Source organism: Propithecus coquereli, unplaced genomic scaffold, assembly GCF_000956105.1.
Source record: "Propithecus coquereli isolate 6110/MARCELLA unplaced genomic scaffold, Pcoq_1.0 Scaffold81, whole genome shotgun sequence".
Classification (NCBI taxonomy): domain Eukaryota; kingdom Metazoa; phylum Chordata; class Mammalia; order Primates; family Indriidae; genus Propithecus; species Propithecus coquereli.
The window spans coordinates 2,043,228-2,059,328 of NW_012154285.1; the positions used below are offsets into that span (position 1 = coordinate 2,043,228).

General features: G+C 47.4%; 1 protein-coding gene across 1 annotated transcript in view; it reads right to left on the reverse strand.

Annotated features, from left to right (window-relative positions):
* TMEM132B (transmembrane protein 132B) overlaps positions 1-16,101 on the reverse strand; it is a 162,711-nt gene that overhangs the window by 123,433 nt on the left and 23,177 nt on the right. Inside the window, exon 3 of the mRNA XM_012663400.1 lies at positions 3,490-3,636. Coding sequence (XP_012518854.1) covers positions 3,490-3,636 — 147 coding nt within the window. The remainder of the gene's footprint in view (positions 1-3,489; positions 3,637-16,101) is intronic.

Here is a 16,101-nt window from a genome sequence, read left to right on the forward strand (position 1 = left end):
CAGCTTATTTTCTCTAAGGTTTGGTCGCCGCCTCAGACAGGAACAACCTCGTCTCAAGCCACCCAGTCGCGTGTGTCATTTCCGTGCAAACAGTCCGTCACCTACCTTGCATTTCCCTCGGTGCGGTGTTATCTGTTCTGAACGCTTCCAAATTTGCTTATTTTTCTACTCTCTTCTCTGCTCTTTTGGCAACACCACTCTTTATCTTGTGCTCTTCATCTTTATTACTCACATTTCCTCACAACGAGTGTTCATTAAAATATTTCACGTTAAGACCTGCAGTGCCTTTCTGACCGAGTGCATCGGGTCTTCCCTTGCAACACATTTTTAATTCTTATCACAGAATTTCAGGCAGTTTGTACATTATATTCTATTAAAAACTCTATTCCACTCAAGGTTGTCACAATTCAGAGATTACAGTTTTCTGCGGGAGGTTTTGCTGGGGAGATATTCATATATTCCCTTTGTCGGCTGGCAAACACGGCCCATGAGCCTGTATTTCACACCTCATTTGGTATTACGATTCAACAAAAAAGTATAAAAAGAAGCAATTATTTATTTAGACGATGGAATGGATTTTAGAAGGCGATTAGATAAGCGTATATTGTCATGCCAAAGTGACAATCCCTGCCCTTCTCAGGGCCCAGGGGAGGTCAGGCACTAAACGTGGAGAAAGAGAAGGAGAAAGAGGACGCTGAGTGCGAGCTTGTCTCGTAATTATGTAACTCTCCTTATGTAGCTACTTTACTTTGTTCTCCTGTAACTTTTTTTATCTCTTCCAAAGAGAATGCAGAACCGATTCTCACAAAACCAAAAGTGATAACCACGGCCTGTGTTGCTCTTTTAATTTAAAACTTTACCACTTGGTCAGTCAAATATTTCAACAAAATTAATTTCCTCTGCATGGACCATGGATGCCACCATTGTATACCCAGACAGTGGCTTCTGAGGGCGTAGAACCACTGTGCTACCGGAATCCCATTCCGACTGCTCTAGCACAATATCGGGACCCGTGAGACTACAGTGACTGGAGCAGCCCTCTCCAGCTCCTGTCCCCATCAGGACCTGCTGTCCACCTAGTACCCCCCTTTGTGGGGACTGCTCACACCCCTGGTTCCAGGGCTGGCTATGGTGATTGGCTCAGGGTGGGGTACGTGACCCTAGTTACACCAACAACCAGTGCTGACCAGCCCTGGGGCTCGTGCTGGCGTCTCTGGGGAGAGCAGCTTTCCCCCTAAGTGACCAAGTCAGTAGATGGACACTGGGAGCTGCCCACAGGGCCATCGTGCCTCCAGGAGGGCAAAGCCTGCCTGAGAAAAAGCCAACCCAGAGAAAGACAGGGAGACAGATTGCTAAGGATGCTGCCTGAGCACCTGCCCCAGCATTTCTGGTACCGGTCCACTCCTGAGCTTCTCCATCTGCATGAGGAACATCATTAGTACAATACCTAGTGGCACCCACTGGGCAAAGCCACCTGAGAAGCCTAGCAACCAAGAGGTCATCTTCCACTAGGGACATAAACACTCAGGGCCCCCTGTGCAAAGCAGAGAATCAAGCTACAACCTTTGACAGATACCACCTCCAAAGAGTATGGCAAACACTGCTAGCTGACCACCCAGTACCCATCCTGCCATCCTCATTTCCCAGCAATAGAGACCATCTCCCACTACAAAGCCTGAAAATAATACCACGTATTCGCTTTCCTGCCTCCTGGGCCAAAGCATCAAACCCACTGCTTATTGATGAGATCTAAAAAGCCAACTTCCATGGATATTGTTGGAAAGGCTTCCTTCCCTGGTTAAACACACACACACACACACACACACACACACACACACACACACACACACACATACACAAACATGAAGAGAGGAAGTCCCCTCCTTTCCAGTCTTTGGATATAGCTGGGTGAGTCTGTGATGCCTGGAAGGACTGCAGCCATCTTGTGACCATGAGGAAAAAATCTGGAGGGTGATAGCCCATGCACTGGCTATAACAGAGTGGAAAGACAGAAAAGCCCTGGGCAGCACAGCTGTCCTGCTGGATTAACCACCCACGGAACCACCCACCTCTCAACCTCTTGCTCTATGAGATGATGAAAAGTATGGCAGCCACTTTTAGGTGGGTATTCTGTTACTCACACTGAAAGCACCTCAGCAAATGTCAAACTCCTAGGCTCTCTCAAAACATTAACAACTCAGGATTTGGGAGTGCTCGGTGGGCAGATACAGGTTTCCAGGGAAACCAGGGGTCAGGTGAGGCTGCAGATTGAAAACTCTCATGGGTGTAAGGACAGCGACCACAGCATTGAGCGTGGAGTGAGAGGCACCCAAGTGACTTGGTCAGGGATTCCCAAGAGAAGGCTTTTGACCACACAACCTGGGTCACTCCTCTCCCTTTGAAAGAGATCTTCAAAGGCAGGCAACCTCTACGTGAGGTTGGCCAAGGTCACCCAAGAGGAGACAGCACTCGCTGGACAGCTCCACATGGAAGGGTCTTCCACTTCTCATGCTCCCCTCACCACCCTGCCCCCACTCACTCATGGGAGCCTCCTCTGCACCTAACACTATCGACCTCGAAGACTCGAAAGACTAGAGAAGAAAGCAAAGAGAGCATATTGGGACAAAATACGGTGACGAGTAACAGACTCGAAACGGGCTCGTCTGCCAAGCCCCTCGGGCTGAAGCAGGAGCCAGGGGTTTAAGGCAGGCAGCTGCAAGCCCAGCCGAGCGAGCCCGTAGGAGATGCGTGCTCAGTAAAAGGGGAGAAAGTAGAGGCTGGGGGCTGCGTAGAGAAGGCTGTTGTGGTGGGGGTGAGAGCTCCTTCCACCTGCCAGATGTCGGAGGACAGATGATCGGCGATGACCTCTCTCCGATTCCCAGGTGAGTTCAGCCCCGTCACCCCCGAGGCTGGAGTCTGAGCCGGAGAAGACGGGCTGCCTGCAGCAACGCCACGTTCATCCCGCTTAAGATTCTGAAGCCATGAGCCAGTTCCCAGGTGTGATATCAGCAAAACGACTGCGTTCAAGCACTAAGGGACGATTACCCCACAGCGATCACTACCCTTGGCTTGCTCATTGAAAAGTACATTTTCCCCTTGCCTCTTAAATCATTTCTATTTCCCCCATTTCGTTCAACTCTTCGCTGCAAACAATAACAATAATAATAATAACAATAAAAATTTTAAATGTGGTTATCAAACTCTACACTGTGACAAACGTGAGCTCGGGCAATTTCCGAGACCGCCAACCTAATTAGGTCATTTGTGTACACAGGCATCGGGGATAAAAGCCTCACACGGTGGCACAGCCCCGTAATGGAGCCATTCAGAGGCTGCGTGACCGCGCGGTGCTGATGAGCTGAAAGGAACACGTTTCCCATTAAACGGAGAGGCAGCACTTTATTTGTACGCACATTATTGTGCTATCAGCTCTGGCAGCCACTCCCGGGCCCTCCACTGCCAAGGCCCCTTGGGCACCGCGGCGCTCACCTGCTCTGCATGTCGGGGCGATGGCCCATGCAGGTGAGGCTGGCCGTCGTCTGGGTGCTGCCGTTGTCTATTTCTTCCTGCACCGCCCACTGGTCCTCGCTGCTGATCCTCACTGCCGTGATCTTCACGCCTGCCGCGGCCTTAATTCTGTGGGGCGGGGGAAAAGCACATGTATGATAAAACCCTTGCAGTTTGCAATATGTAGCGAAATACGGCGCCAGAGCAGCTCGCTGGGGAAAGCGCCTGCTGCGTAAGGGCACTAACCCCCTGCACTGGGGACATAACCTAATCTCTTCTCCTCCTCATGCCACCACCTTGGGGGTTAGGATTTGAACACGCAGATTTGGGGGAGACACAAACATTCAGAGCCTTGTACTTATCAACCACAGAACTGATAAAGTGTAAAACGACGCGATCTTGTAGAATAACATACAGCAATAACGAGAGAGGGGTCTATCACCCCACAAAACAACGGGTGAACATCCAACTATAATGCTGAGTGAAAGAAGCTGGATACCAAACAGCGCACACCGTGTGACTCCACTTACACAGAGTCCGAAACAGACACAGGAAGCTCTGGGGTTGAAGTCAGCCTCGCGGTTGCCCCTCGGTGCAGGGCAGTTGCCAGGCAGAGTCCCAGTGAGGCTCCGGGGCGCCTGCGATGTTCCACTTCTTCTCCCAATGCTGACAATGCATGGTGGGTTATGAGAATCCATCGAGCGGTGCCCACTCGCGTACTTCTCTGTGTGTATGTTACAGTTCAATGTAAAGCTCCAAACAAGGCAAGCGTGTTTGCAACGGGGATGCAAGCAGAGCGGGGGACACGGCGGCCCCACCACTGCCCACGCTTAATGGAAGGTCTCAGGATGAGGCAGACCACGGCCAAGCTCACTAACCGAAAGCTTTAGATAAGCCTGTCTACTAATGTCCCAGTTACGCACACAACCGCGATAAGGAAAGTGCTCATGAGGAAACCAAACTAAGAATGGGAAGGAAGGAAGGAAGGAAGGAAGGAAGGACAGAAGGAAGGAAGGAGGGAGTGAAGGAAGGAAGGAAGGAAGGAACGGAGGGAGAGAGGGAGGGAGGGAGGGAGGAAGAGCAAGGACAATTATAACCTACAGTCACCACCCTCTGAAGACAACACTGGTGACGCGCTGACAGTAAACTGTCCTGCTCAAACCCTGACGACGACGCTATACCAGGAGCCACGTGCGCCTTGGCGCTGCCCGGTGATACTTGTAGATTCTAATAGCTGAGCTTCACTGAGGCCACTCCCCTGCGCCAGACCCTTTCCCAAGGGCTTTACGCAAATGGTCTCATGCGTTACCTGTGTCAACACATTTACTCCTCTTTCCGGCACTACGAGTGGGGCTCGTCATCCCAGGTTTACAGAGGAGGAATCTGCGGCACCGGGGGTTAAGCAACAGGACTGAAATCAAGAAGGGGAGGCCGTCGTGGGGGCAAGACAGAGCCCAGGGACTCTCACTCCTGGGCCTGCACTCCAGCCACCACCAGAGCGGCGCAGGTGACCACCCCAGCCTGCCCAAGGTCAGGTCCTGGCTCTGCCACTGACCCTGGCTGTGATGAGGCTCCTCGTCTCTCAAATGGGACTCCTCCCATCCAAGTACCGACCAGGCCCGACCCTGCTTAGCTTCTAAGATCAGAGAGATCTGGCGCGTTCAGGGTGATATGGCCGTAAACTGGGCTCTGGACTCCTAAACTGTGCGAGAATTTCTTTCTGCTGTTTTAAGTCACCATGTTTGTGGTCATTTGTTGTGGTAGCCCTAAGGACACTAACACAGTGGCCATCTCTTAAGGTTGCTGCAAGGGTTAACTGAGATAATATAAAGTGCCCACACAGAGCAAGTGCTACACACGTTTATCATTATTGCATTATGCTGCTATCTGTGGTCCCAGGAAGGGATCAAGAAACTCAGTCTGTGTGGGGGAATAATAGCTTACACATAAATGACTAAATAAAGAGAAATAAATTCTAATGATCTATGCTTTGGGAGCGCTGTGGAACACTGGGCACTCCTACCTCCCTAGGAGAGCTGGGTGCGTCCAGGAACAAGGATCAGGGAAGTGACAGAGTTAGGGATGGGGACAGGAGGAGCACGACTCCCAGATCTCAAATTCCAGCCGCAACACTGACTAGCTGTGAGACCTCAGAGAGACACTGAACTGCCGTGACTCAGTTTCCTTGTCTGTAAAATTTGGATATTAACAATGTCTATCTATAGTGCTGTTATTATGAAGATTAGGTGAATCAGTGTATATTAAGTGCTTAGAAGAACACCTGGAAAAAAGAAACTGATCAGCGTTTTCTATTATTATTTTTCTGACAACAAACTACCATATGCTCTCCAGAGATCACACACTCAGCCATCCAGGTCCCCCTTGGTGAGGTATCCTTTGGAACTACTCTAAGTCTCCAGTCGGGATCCCAACCACCTCCCCTCCAGATATGATTTCCTGATCCTACTCCTGTTCCTCGGCAGAAAATTCCTCTACCATCCCAAGGCAGGTCAAATGTCTCCACTGCCACAGCAGATCCATGTATCTCAGAAAGGCTGCTCTAGAGAACATGCAACCATCAACCCTCTGGACCCAAAAGACATCATTGTACATTTGAAAAGCTCTCAGAAACTTTGTAGTGGTTGCAATTAATTTTTTAATCCAATTCTGATTCATGTCTACTAAAATGTCCAGAGATTGGGACAACTTCTATACAACTCAACATAGAGGTTCAAATAATACCCCCAGTTCCTTCATACACCTGACTCTGTTCAGCTCTTATGCACGTGGCCTTTGTCTTCCAATGGGCTCTCTTCTCATGGTCACAGTGTGGCTGCAGCAGCTCCAGATCTCACGTCCCCGTCCACAATGAAAAAGCAAGATTCCTTCACCCAGAATGAAAATCTGGAGCCAGGTTTTCATTGGCTGGATTAGACTGAGAATTCAACCTTGGACCAATAATTGTGGCCTACGAGATGTGGGGGAGGGGGGAATATTCATTGGCTTAGCCAGTCAACCACAACCATCCATGCACTAAGGCTGAAGTTAATCCCATCCTAATCACATGGGGGGTAAGCCAGGAGTGGCTCCTAAAAGGAAATTCAAATTAAAACAGAACAAACCGACACTGAGTATCAAGACACAAACCTAAAGCCAAATTATTGACGTTTTGCTTCTCTCTTGAACACAAGTTACAAAATTGTCCCTAAATCCCAGTCCTTAGTCCAAATCCCTACTAATTTTAGCTTATATTCAATAGAACAATTTAAGCCCAGAAAAATCCATGTCTTGAATATTCATTAAGTTTGTTTTAGAGAAGTATCTTTAGGCTTCGTGATATTCTCAGTGCTTGTTATTTAAAAACTACAATATCTAAAACTACGTGGAAAAAATAAATAGGGGCTGAACATGGAAAAAGATATGATCACAGGTGGCAGTCCCCCGCAGTAAGTTTTACTTGGGCAATACTTTGACAGATTTGCATGCAAGGGAAGTCCCTCATAGCAAGAGATGGTCCAAATGGTATGACACACAGGGCCACCAGGGAGGAGGGCAAGGGAACTCTCAGGGGAGAGGAAGATGCGAGACAGGAGCTCACATGTCTAGATAATGTCACTCAGCAGCACAGTGGGGAATCTCCGGGTCAGAGCGCTCCAAAGGGTAGTTGCGGCTTGGGTTCTTTTATAGCTACAGGGTTTATCTTATTTATGACTAACAGACATTGGACTCAGTTTTGCAGGGTATGCAAAACAGGCAGGCTCCAAATGGCTGCAAATCTGTTTATTTGGGCTATGTTTAAAACAATTGGATGTGTAAAAACTTGTGTTTGGTGCCAGCATGCTTCTGAGCTAACAGGTCCAGGCTGGTTGTAAAGAAATAAATAACACAGGGGCCAATACCCAGGGACCGTCTTTGGCTTGTTTATGTAATAACCACTTTCTGACATACGTAGAAAACTTACATTTATATTTCTCTAGGGTTTTCATTGCATAAATATTTGTTGCATGAATCCTTGAAATTACAGGATTACATAGAGAAGGATAAATTGGCAGAACAAGAAACTGCTCATTGATGAACTGACCCTCCAAGAAACTGGTCCCCACTTACACATGGCCCTTGGGTAACAGCAGCATCTACTCCCACCCACCACTTCAACACCTCTGCAACCTTGGTCAGTCAGGCCCTGCTGACTGTCGGCTACACATACAATGCAAATGCAATGCACATCTATCGTACAGTGAGATTGCAAGCCTTATAATACTGGAAGATGGACAGATGCCAGCAAAGCTATTGACAGAGAGAATGCAGCAAGGGTCTACAGTCGCCCCTCGAGAGAGGTTTATTGACAGCTAACAAGCGAAGAGGACAAAATCAGCAAGAATGATAAGCGCTTTGAAGACAGCAGTCTGGAAGGCAGTGTAGCCTGAAGCTCTTGGGGAAACTGGGGAAGCCCTCCAATGTTTCTGCTAAATGGATCCTTTTTGAGATCCTACTGCCAATGTCAAATGTGAAATGAAAAATCCCAGATTTGGAAGAAAACAGGGAATGCATTCTTTGTTATGAGTATCACAGAGTGGGAATTATTGAACCCAAATTTTGTTTAATATAAGATGAAATAAACTTGTTGCTATCATCTTTATTTAATTTCTCAAGGAAAAATAAAATCCAATCAAGCTTTATTTTTCTCATGATTTTCTATGAAATTTTGGTTCTCATTTTTAGAGGATTGATTTTAATTAGCCAAATATTCTGGGGTTAAAGAAAAGCTCCCCATCGTACCCTCGGAGCTTTGAATGGCAACACGCACAAAAAAATGCATGTTTTACGTGTGTGAAAATATGCCAGCATTCTATATTGGTGGGGACCAGAACACTGGCTTCTTCTTGGCTCCTAACAGAGCTGCATTCTGCCTGCCTCTGAACCTTTGCACTTGCCGTTCCCTCTGCCTGGAATTCTCTCCCAAAGACACCGGCATGACTCGTTCCCCAATCTTCAGATTTAGGCAAGGGTCACCCCTCAATGAACCTTTCCTGGACCATCTAATCTAAAACAGCAAATTCCGCCCCTCTTCAAACATTCTCTCTTTCCAGTTTCCTGCTTTATTTTTCTCCTGAGCACTAAATACTACCCAATATACACTTTGCTTCCCATATTTATTTATTTTCTGCCTCCCCCACTGAATACGGGCACCAGGAGAGCGGGTGTTTTGTGTGAACCACGCCTGGTGCTTAGTAAAGATCGGCAGGATGAAGGGTCTCTGTCTAAGGTGTCATCTGTCTCTGGATGCTTTACGAAAATGAGACTTTGAGGGCTAAAAATGCTCAGTAAGAGACATCACCAAAAATGCCAAGGGGAAGGGAGGGAACGAAAGCATCGGAATCCCGTGGACCAGAGGTTCTCAAACTCACGGCGCAACAGAATCACTTGTGCCACTTGTAGTGACACAGAGCTCTGCACCCAACCTCCAGAGATCATGATTCAATAGGTCTGGGGCGGGACCCGCAGTGCTGTGTTTTTTAAAAAGCTGCCATTCTGACACAGGGGGTCCTCGCCACACTATTTGGGCAACACCGTTTGGGACACACTTCAGCAATCACACTCTGTCAAGGGGAGTAACACAAAGGAGTATCTGGTGTTCAACACACTCTCTGAGATACGCCCAGCCCCACTGCTGGCACGTTTTCAGGGTGTGATTAAGGAAAACAGTAAAGATACCTTTCAGTTTGGGTTCTCCCAGCGAACCCCTTTCTCTGTGACAAATTAAGCACAGAGAGAGATGCACGCATCTGCTGAGAGCTCATTTCAAACCGTGATTTAAACCTGAAAAGATTAGAGGGCAGGGGAGAGAGTCACGGGAGCCAGGCCTGCCACGATGACCACAGAGCAGATGGAGGTCTCCCCTCCCGTGCTCTCCTGTGCAGGAGGCTGGAATCCTAGACGTGGAGTTTACAGATTTTTGGTCTCTGAGTTAGAAATGTGATCCAAGACTTATCAGAGCTTGTTGGGCCCAGCTCTCTTACCAAGCAATAAGCATTGCAAGAGTCCACCACCTGCCTGAGAATGAAACCAACAGAGGAATGCAGCAGCAATAGGTGGAAAGAGATTACTTTCTGGCCACACTGTCTCAGCATCTAGATCCAGCCAGACCTGAAGCCATCTTTGAACTTTTCAGTTACGTGAGCCAATATTCCCCTTATGCCACTTTGAGTTGGGTTTCTTCTATTTGCAATCAAAAGTTCACTGACAAAAAACAATCAGGCTCTGACATTTCTACCACTCAGAGGACAAGATAAAACCCTCCCAAAGTTCACAGAAGATACACACATAACATTACCCCCCTGTAATCCAAGGGCAAGAGAACAGATGGTGGAAGGATGTTCAATATTTCAACCATCCTTGTGAGCACAGAGAGCAAATATTAAATAAAAGGAATCTATGGAAATAATCAGAGATCCTCTCTCGTCATCATATCCATCATTTCAGTAATAAATGTTAATAAAAAAGCTAAGATATAAAAACGTGACTCATAACTTGAAAATAACCTGACCTTTTATGGAATTAAACTCATTTTCTTTCAAACCTGCTATCTGTAGAATGTTTGGCGACATAAACTTTCAAATGCCTATTAATCATTTTGCCATGGTAATTTAAAGCATTTTATCACCCGCAATGAATTTTTTCCACCTCTCCCTCTCCCACCCAGATTCTCTCAAGGGTTCGCTCTGATGCAGTGGATATTTATCTGTCCATGAAGACCTGTCAGTAACCGGGTCCTCACAGCTACCCAGAAACTCTCAGGCACACATGTGTGCATGTGTCCTCTCTCTGGCCTCCGGGTGGGCTCACCCAATAGGAGGGATGATGGCTGGCATCCTCAACCCTGCCGCCACCTTAGTCAAAACCGCCTTCCCTAAGTTCTCTTTGGGGTGTGCTGGCCCTTTCCTGTCTGAAACCTACTAGTATGGACCTCTGAAAAATACTGTTCCCTATGCCTGAAGCTGTTTTCCCTTATACCACACCCCGGCCCCTTTGCCCCCAATTATCTGGACCACTCCTGTCCATCCTTCAATGCACAACTTAATTGCCACCTCCTCCTGGAAGCCTTCCCAGGTGCACAAAACTAGGTTAGCTTTTTCTTTTACTGCATCTCTATGTTTCCTTCCTAGCACTTATCACAACTAAGATTAAATGACCATCTGTGTAAGTTTCCACATACATTATGGTTGCCCCAGACAGTGAGGCCCCAAACAGCAGAGCCCACATCTTGCTTGTTTTTATTATATCCCCCACTTCACATGATGCTGTGCAGACACTCGGTGCTCAATATGTGCTTCTCAAATGAATCAAAAAATCAAACAATGAAATGAAGCAGGTCCCTGTGACGGAAATGATCGGGCTTTATCCAACAAGGGCGGGCTTTATCCAACAAGGGAAGAAACAGAGCAAACTGATGTCAAAGGCAAAGCCACTTTGGTTTCTCAGCCTCAGGCAGATGCTTCCTCCCCAAGGTCATTTGAAAGTGCCCAATAAAGGAGTGTAATGGAGGAGCTAAGGGTATAATAACCTCCAAAGCCTAGTGCCTGGGTCCAAAGCCAAGTGATGCCACCTGTGTAACCCAACACTAGTTATTTTAGCCTCTTCGGGCCTCAGTTTCCTTGTCTGTAAAATGGGGGTAACAGTCCACTAGGATGCAGCCTGACTATGAAATGAGTGGCTGTGTTTCCATCCTGCAGCACGGCACCTGACCCTGCGTGGGGCAAGCATTGTGTGTGTCTCCTGTTCTGACCTCCTACCACAGCCTGCCCCCGCCAGACTGACTTCCAGTCTTTAGGTAAGGCGGAACTCTTACTCCACTTTGCCCCCATCTCCCGCCCCAGGGATGGAGGGAAAGCATGAAGTAGGTATTGCTCTCAGTTTACAAACTCAAAAAATACATATTATTTTCTTTACTTTCTAAAATTCAAATTAATTTTGGTTCTCAGCCCCCTTTGGCCAAGCTGGTTTTAAAAATAAAACTGGACAGAATCTCTCCTGAGTTTTTCTAGTCTCATTGAGGGGCAGAGAGGGAACAGTACAGTTTGGGGTTCTGTGTGTGGACAAAGACGGGGAGGGAGCTAAAGGCAAATAAACTGCCATCGTCCACTGCGCAGGCTGCCCCAGATATCCACACACGTGTCCTGTGTACTCAGGTCCATGGTAGGGACCCCAAGTGCCTCCAGGGACCAGGCAGGTGACATAAAGGTGACCATCTGGGCAGGGAGAGGGTATGGTAAGCTGGTCACTAACACATGCAGGCTCAAATCTGAGGGGTGCCCCTGTGACCATCTCTGCTTTCCACTTAGAAAAGCAGCAGCCCTCCGGTGACCAGACCTCGCATTTGTGGAGCTCCGTCCAGTACACAACGTGCTCTCCTCACACCCACCTGACTGCAGCCAACCCGCAGCCCGAGGCTGCTCCGCAGACACAGTCTCTGAGGAGTTCCTCTCCCGCACCATCCCGGCAATGCTCCTCCAGGACAACCTTTCTCCATTTATTCAATCTTCTAAGTCCACAGTTGACACAGTAAACTTTAATGATTGATAGTGAGAAACACACATGCATGCACAAACACATGCATTATTTTTTAGCAAATCCCTATTTTAATCCTGCTGCAAAAAAAAAAAAGATTCTTTAGTGCAGACCCTACAGTTGAAAGGAGGAAGAGTAATGCATTAGTTACCTATTGCTGCATATCAAAGCACCCCAAAACTTAGCTACCCCAAACAACATTTATCATCTTGACGTTTCTCAGGGTCAAGAATTCGAGAGCATCTTTGCAGGATGGTTCTGGCTCAGGTGGTTCTGTCTGTATGTCTGTCTGTCTGTCTGTCTCTCTCTCTCTCTCTCTCTCTCTCTCGATTTCAGTCACGGAGTTGGCTGGGGCTGCAGTCGTCTGAAGGCTTGACTGGGGCTGGAGGACCCACGTCCGACGGGTGCCCTCACATGCTCTCACCGCCGAGCCTCGCTGTGTGGCCCTCTCCTTACACGCTGCTTGAGTAGCCTCACAGCACGGCCGCCAGCTTCCTCCAGAACGAATGAGCAAGCGAGAGAGGAAGGAGAAAGACGTAATGCCCTTTGCATTCTCGTCTCAGAAGTCACACAAGCCCACTTCTGCCTTATTTTGTTTGTTAGAAGAAACTCACTGAATCCAGGACATGTTCAAAAGGTGGGGAATTCGGCTCCTCCTATTGAAGTGAGGAGTATCAAAGACTTTTAGACATATTTCAAAGCCATTACAAGTGAAAAGCTTTTAGAGACTTCTAAAACCCCGGGTTAGTTTTGTTTGCTCTTGAATTCCATATAAAAGGCATCGCATGGCCCCTGTGGATCAGCATTGTGTTTATCAACATTAACCTAGTTGGTGCATACGGCGGGAGTTTGTTTTTTCACTATATGGGTATAGCACAGTTTACGTCTCCATCCTATCACTGATGGATACTTGGGTTGCTTCTAGTTTTTGGCTTTTATAAATAATGCTGCTATGAGAATTCTTTTGCATGTCCTCTGGTGAGCACATATTTGAATTGCTGCTGAATATTTAGCTGGGAGTGGGATTGCTGGGTCAAAGGTCTGCGTGTGCTCCAAAAGGTGCTAGTTGTCAGGGTAGTGGTAACCATGGCAAGGAGAGGATCACTGGGGAGAAGCATAGGGAGTGTCCGGGGTGCCGGTCACATTCAGATTCTTGAACTGGGTGATGGTGACATGGGTATGTTCACTTTGTGGAAATTCACTGAGCTGGTCATTTCAATCTACTATCAGCCTCAAGACATGCCCCCCATAGCCTGCTCAGAAAAATCTCCACCATCCTCCCATTCCCCCCAACAAGAAAAAGTGCTCCCTTTCCCAGGCTCTTAGTGTGGGGTGGGGAGTGGAGACACACCGCGGGCCCCTCCTCTCAGTGCGCTTTTCCAACCAAGCCATAAGCATCCCTGCAGGAGGGACCTCACAGTGAGTCACCCAGGACCTGGCTCGTGGCATTCCCTTAACTGCTGCATTGAACTGATGGAATCCCACAATAATGACCAAAACTGGCAGCTGGTAGTTACTGAGTTCTTATCAGTGTCAAGCTCTGTTCTAGGCTCTAAAGTAGCTCTCTTAATTCTCATAAGAACCCCATCTTCAGTTTTCATGATAAGGAAAGTGAGGAGCAAAAAGTTTAGGTAACCTGCCCAGGATCACCCAGCCAGTAAGAGGCAGAGCCAGGACTCAAACCCAGGACGCCTGGCTCTAGAGCTGTCAGAGAGAGCAGGAAGAGACAGAAGAAAAGAAGGGAGGGAGGGACAAGTCATAACTTCTCTGCCCACCCTCTCTAAAATACCTATGCCCCATCATGCTCCAGCCTGATACCCTACTTTAATTTTCACATAACACTTATAATGCCCTAAAATTATATTTCTTTAACACATTGACTACCATGTGAGTTGTATTTAACTCAGGCTAGTTTTGAGCCCAGGGCTTCGTGAATCTAAACCCTGCAGTTGGTTCATGAAAATCTTACTTGTTGATGTAATTAACGTTACAATTAATATTGACAATTTAATTCTAAAGCGTGGATTGCGTTGCACATGACTCACACACAGAAAACAATAAGACATCGCAAATTAGAAAGGATTGCTTTGTTTTAATAAAACACTGAAGCCCCAGGAAAAAAATTTGTTTTCTAGTGTGGCAGTCGATGTGTTAATTATGTGTTTACTTATTTATTGTTCGTCTCCCCAGTTAGAAGCTAAGGTCCCTAAGCTATTCTGTCTGTTTCGCTCACAGCTGTATCAACACCCAATTAAAAAAACTAGATACATTAATCTATATGTGTGCATTTTCACATAAAAAAGACATGGAAGAAGAAAGGGGAGGCAGGAAGACGCGGAGGCCAGAACAGGAGAGACCGTTGGCTTTTCCTTGTTTAACTCCTATGTTCTTGCCTTGTTGCAACCAACAGGGGTTTCAGAAGGTGCGTCAGAAGTTCTGAGAGCCAGAAACCATCACCAGGTGTGTGTATGTGTGTGTGTGTGAGAGAGAGAGTTGCTGAGGCAGGACCAAGGGGTCTGCCAAACGTCCGCCATCCTGGCCGCGTGTTTCCTGGGCAGACTGTCACACAACGCACCGTCACACAACGCTCCAGACTGGAGCAGTCAACTCAGATCATGGTCCGGGTCCAAGGACGATGGCAACTAAACCACACTGGACAGTAGGTTTTTATGTTTCAAAATGCCGCTGGAAAGGAGATTTAACAACCTCCCCCATGACCAAATCCTGCATTCTGCAGCCCCCATGCCTCGTGTGTGGCTGCTACCTATGCCGTGCCGCCAGCTGGTCAGAAGCTGGACGTCGAACTCATAGTCAGCACAACAGATTGCAGAGGAAGGCTCCTTCCTAGTGGGGGCTCTGGTCATTCCACAGCAGTCCTCACCCCAAGGACTTCTCCCTCCTTTGAACTTCCTCAGAATTCACTCTCTATTAGTCTCAGGGTCCAGAATTCTTTACATTGCCTTTTGTTGTTAGTTAAGGATGGGTGGATGGACGGATAATAGAAGAATTAACATGCAAATGAACAGAAGATGGAGACAGATGCTTCTCCATCTCGGTAATAAGCTTCTTACAAGTCACTGTCCTTTCTTATTTTGGACTTCTAATATCCTACCTGGAGCCTGGTACAGTCGCTCAATAAATGACTGCCTACAACAATGTCGATGATGTTTACAAACTGGGATTACAAATCTCAAAGGCTTGGTCTGATGCTGCAGCTATACAGGGTACCCACCACAGTATCTTTTCAACCTGCAAGAGGAGGGAAGACCCCGTTGGCTACAGACCAGCCACACAGTGAGTGGGGGTTTTGCTCTACATGGGGGCACACAAAAGTCCAAGGAGACCAAGCTCCAGTTGACATTGCCTTGACTGGCCTTCCTGCAAGGGCAAATTCTGTCCTTTGCACACAGACCAGGGACCCACCTGTTTTTTCATTAATGAACAACCCATTTGGGTACTTGTATTCAAGAATCCAGTGTTTCTAGCTGCGTTTGTGGAGTAAGCTCCAATGCTATAAACAGAGACTTGGAAAATGAGAAGCAAAAAACGTTTCTCAAGCCTCCTTTCAGAACAGAGACTTCCCATGCAATGGGTCACAAATCAACCCTGAAGAAAAACAGAGGCAAGTACTTTTAAGAGACCAGTCTTCTCTCTGGGACATGCAAGGTCATGGATAACTCTCCCAGGGATCTTCAGAACCATGCTTCTTCGTCAGCACCTCCCCATACCTCAGCCTCCTTAACTGTGTGCCGTCACTTCAGAGATAGATTATAAATATTACACATCCAGAAGAAGAGAAGTTAAAGCAGCCCTGGGTCTTAGAGAGTGTGAGATTTATTTCAAACGCGGCTAACGGTTCCCTGTTAGCCAGATCATCGCACTTCTTTGTGTGACACCAAAACAGCCTCACCAAGCTGCATTCGTCTCATGAACTGTTCTTATCTTTGCACACCTGGAAACTCAGTCAGGTACCATTGGATCTAGGAAAAACTGCCTCTTCTCTGTTCCTCCTAAAAGCCAAGATTA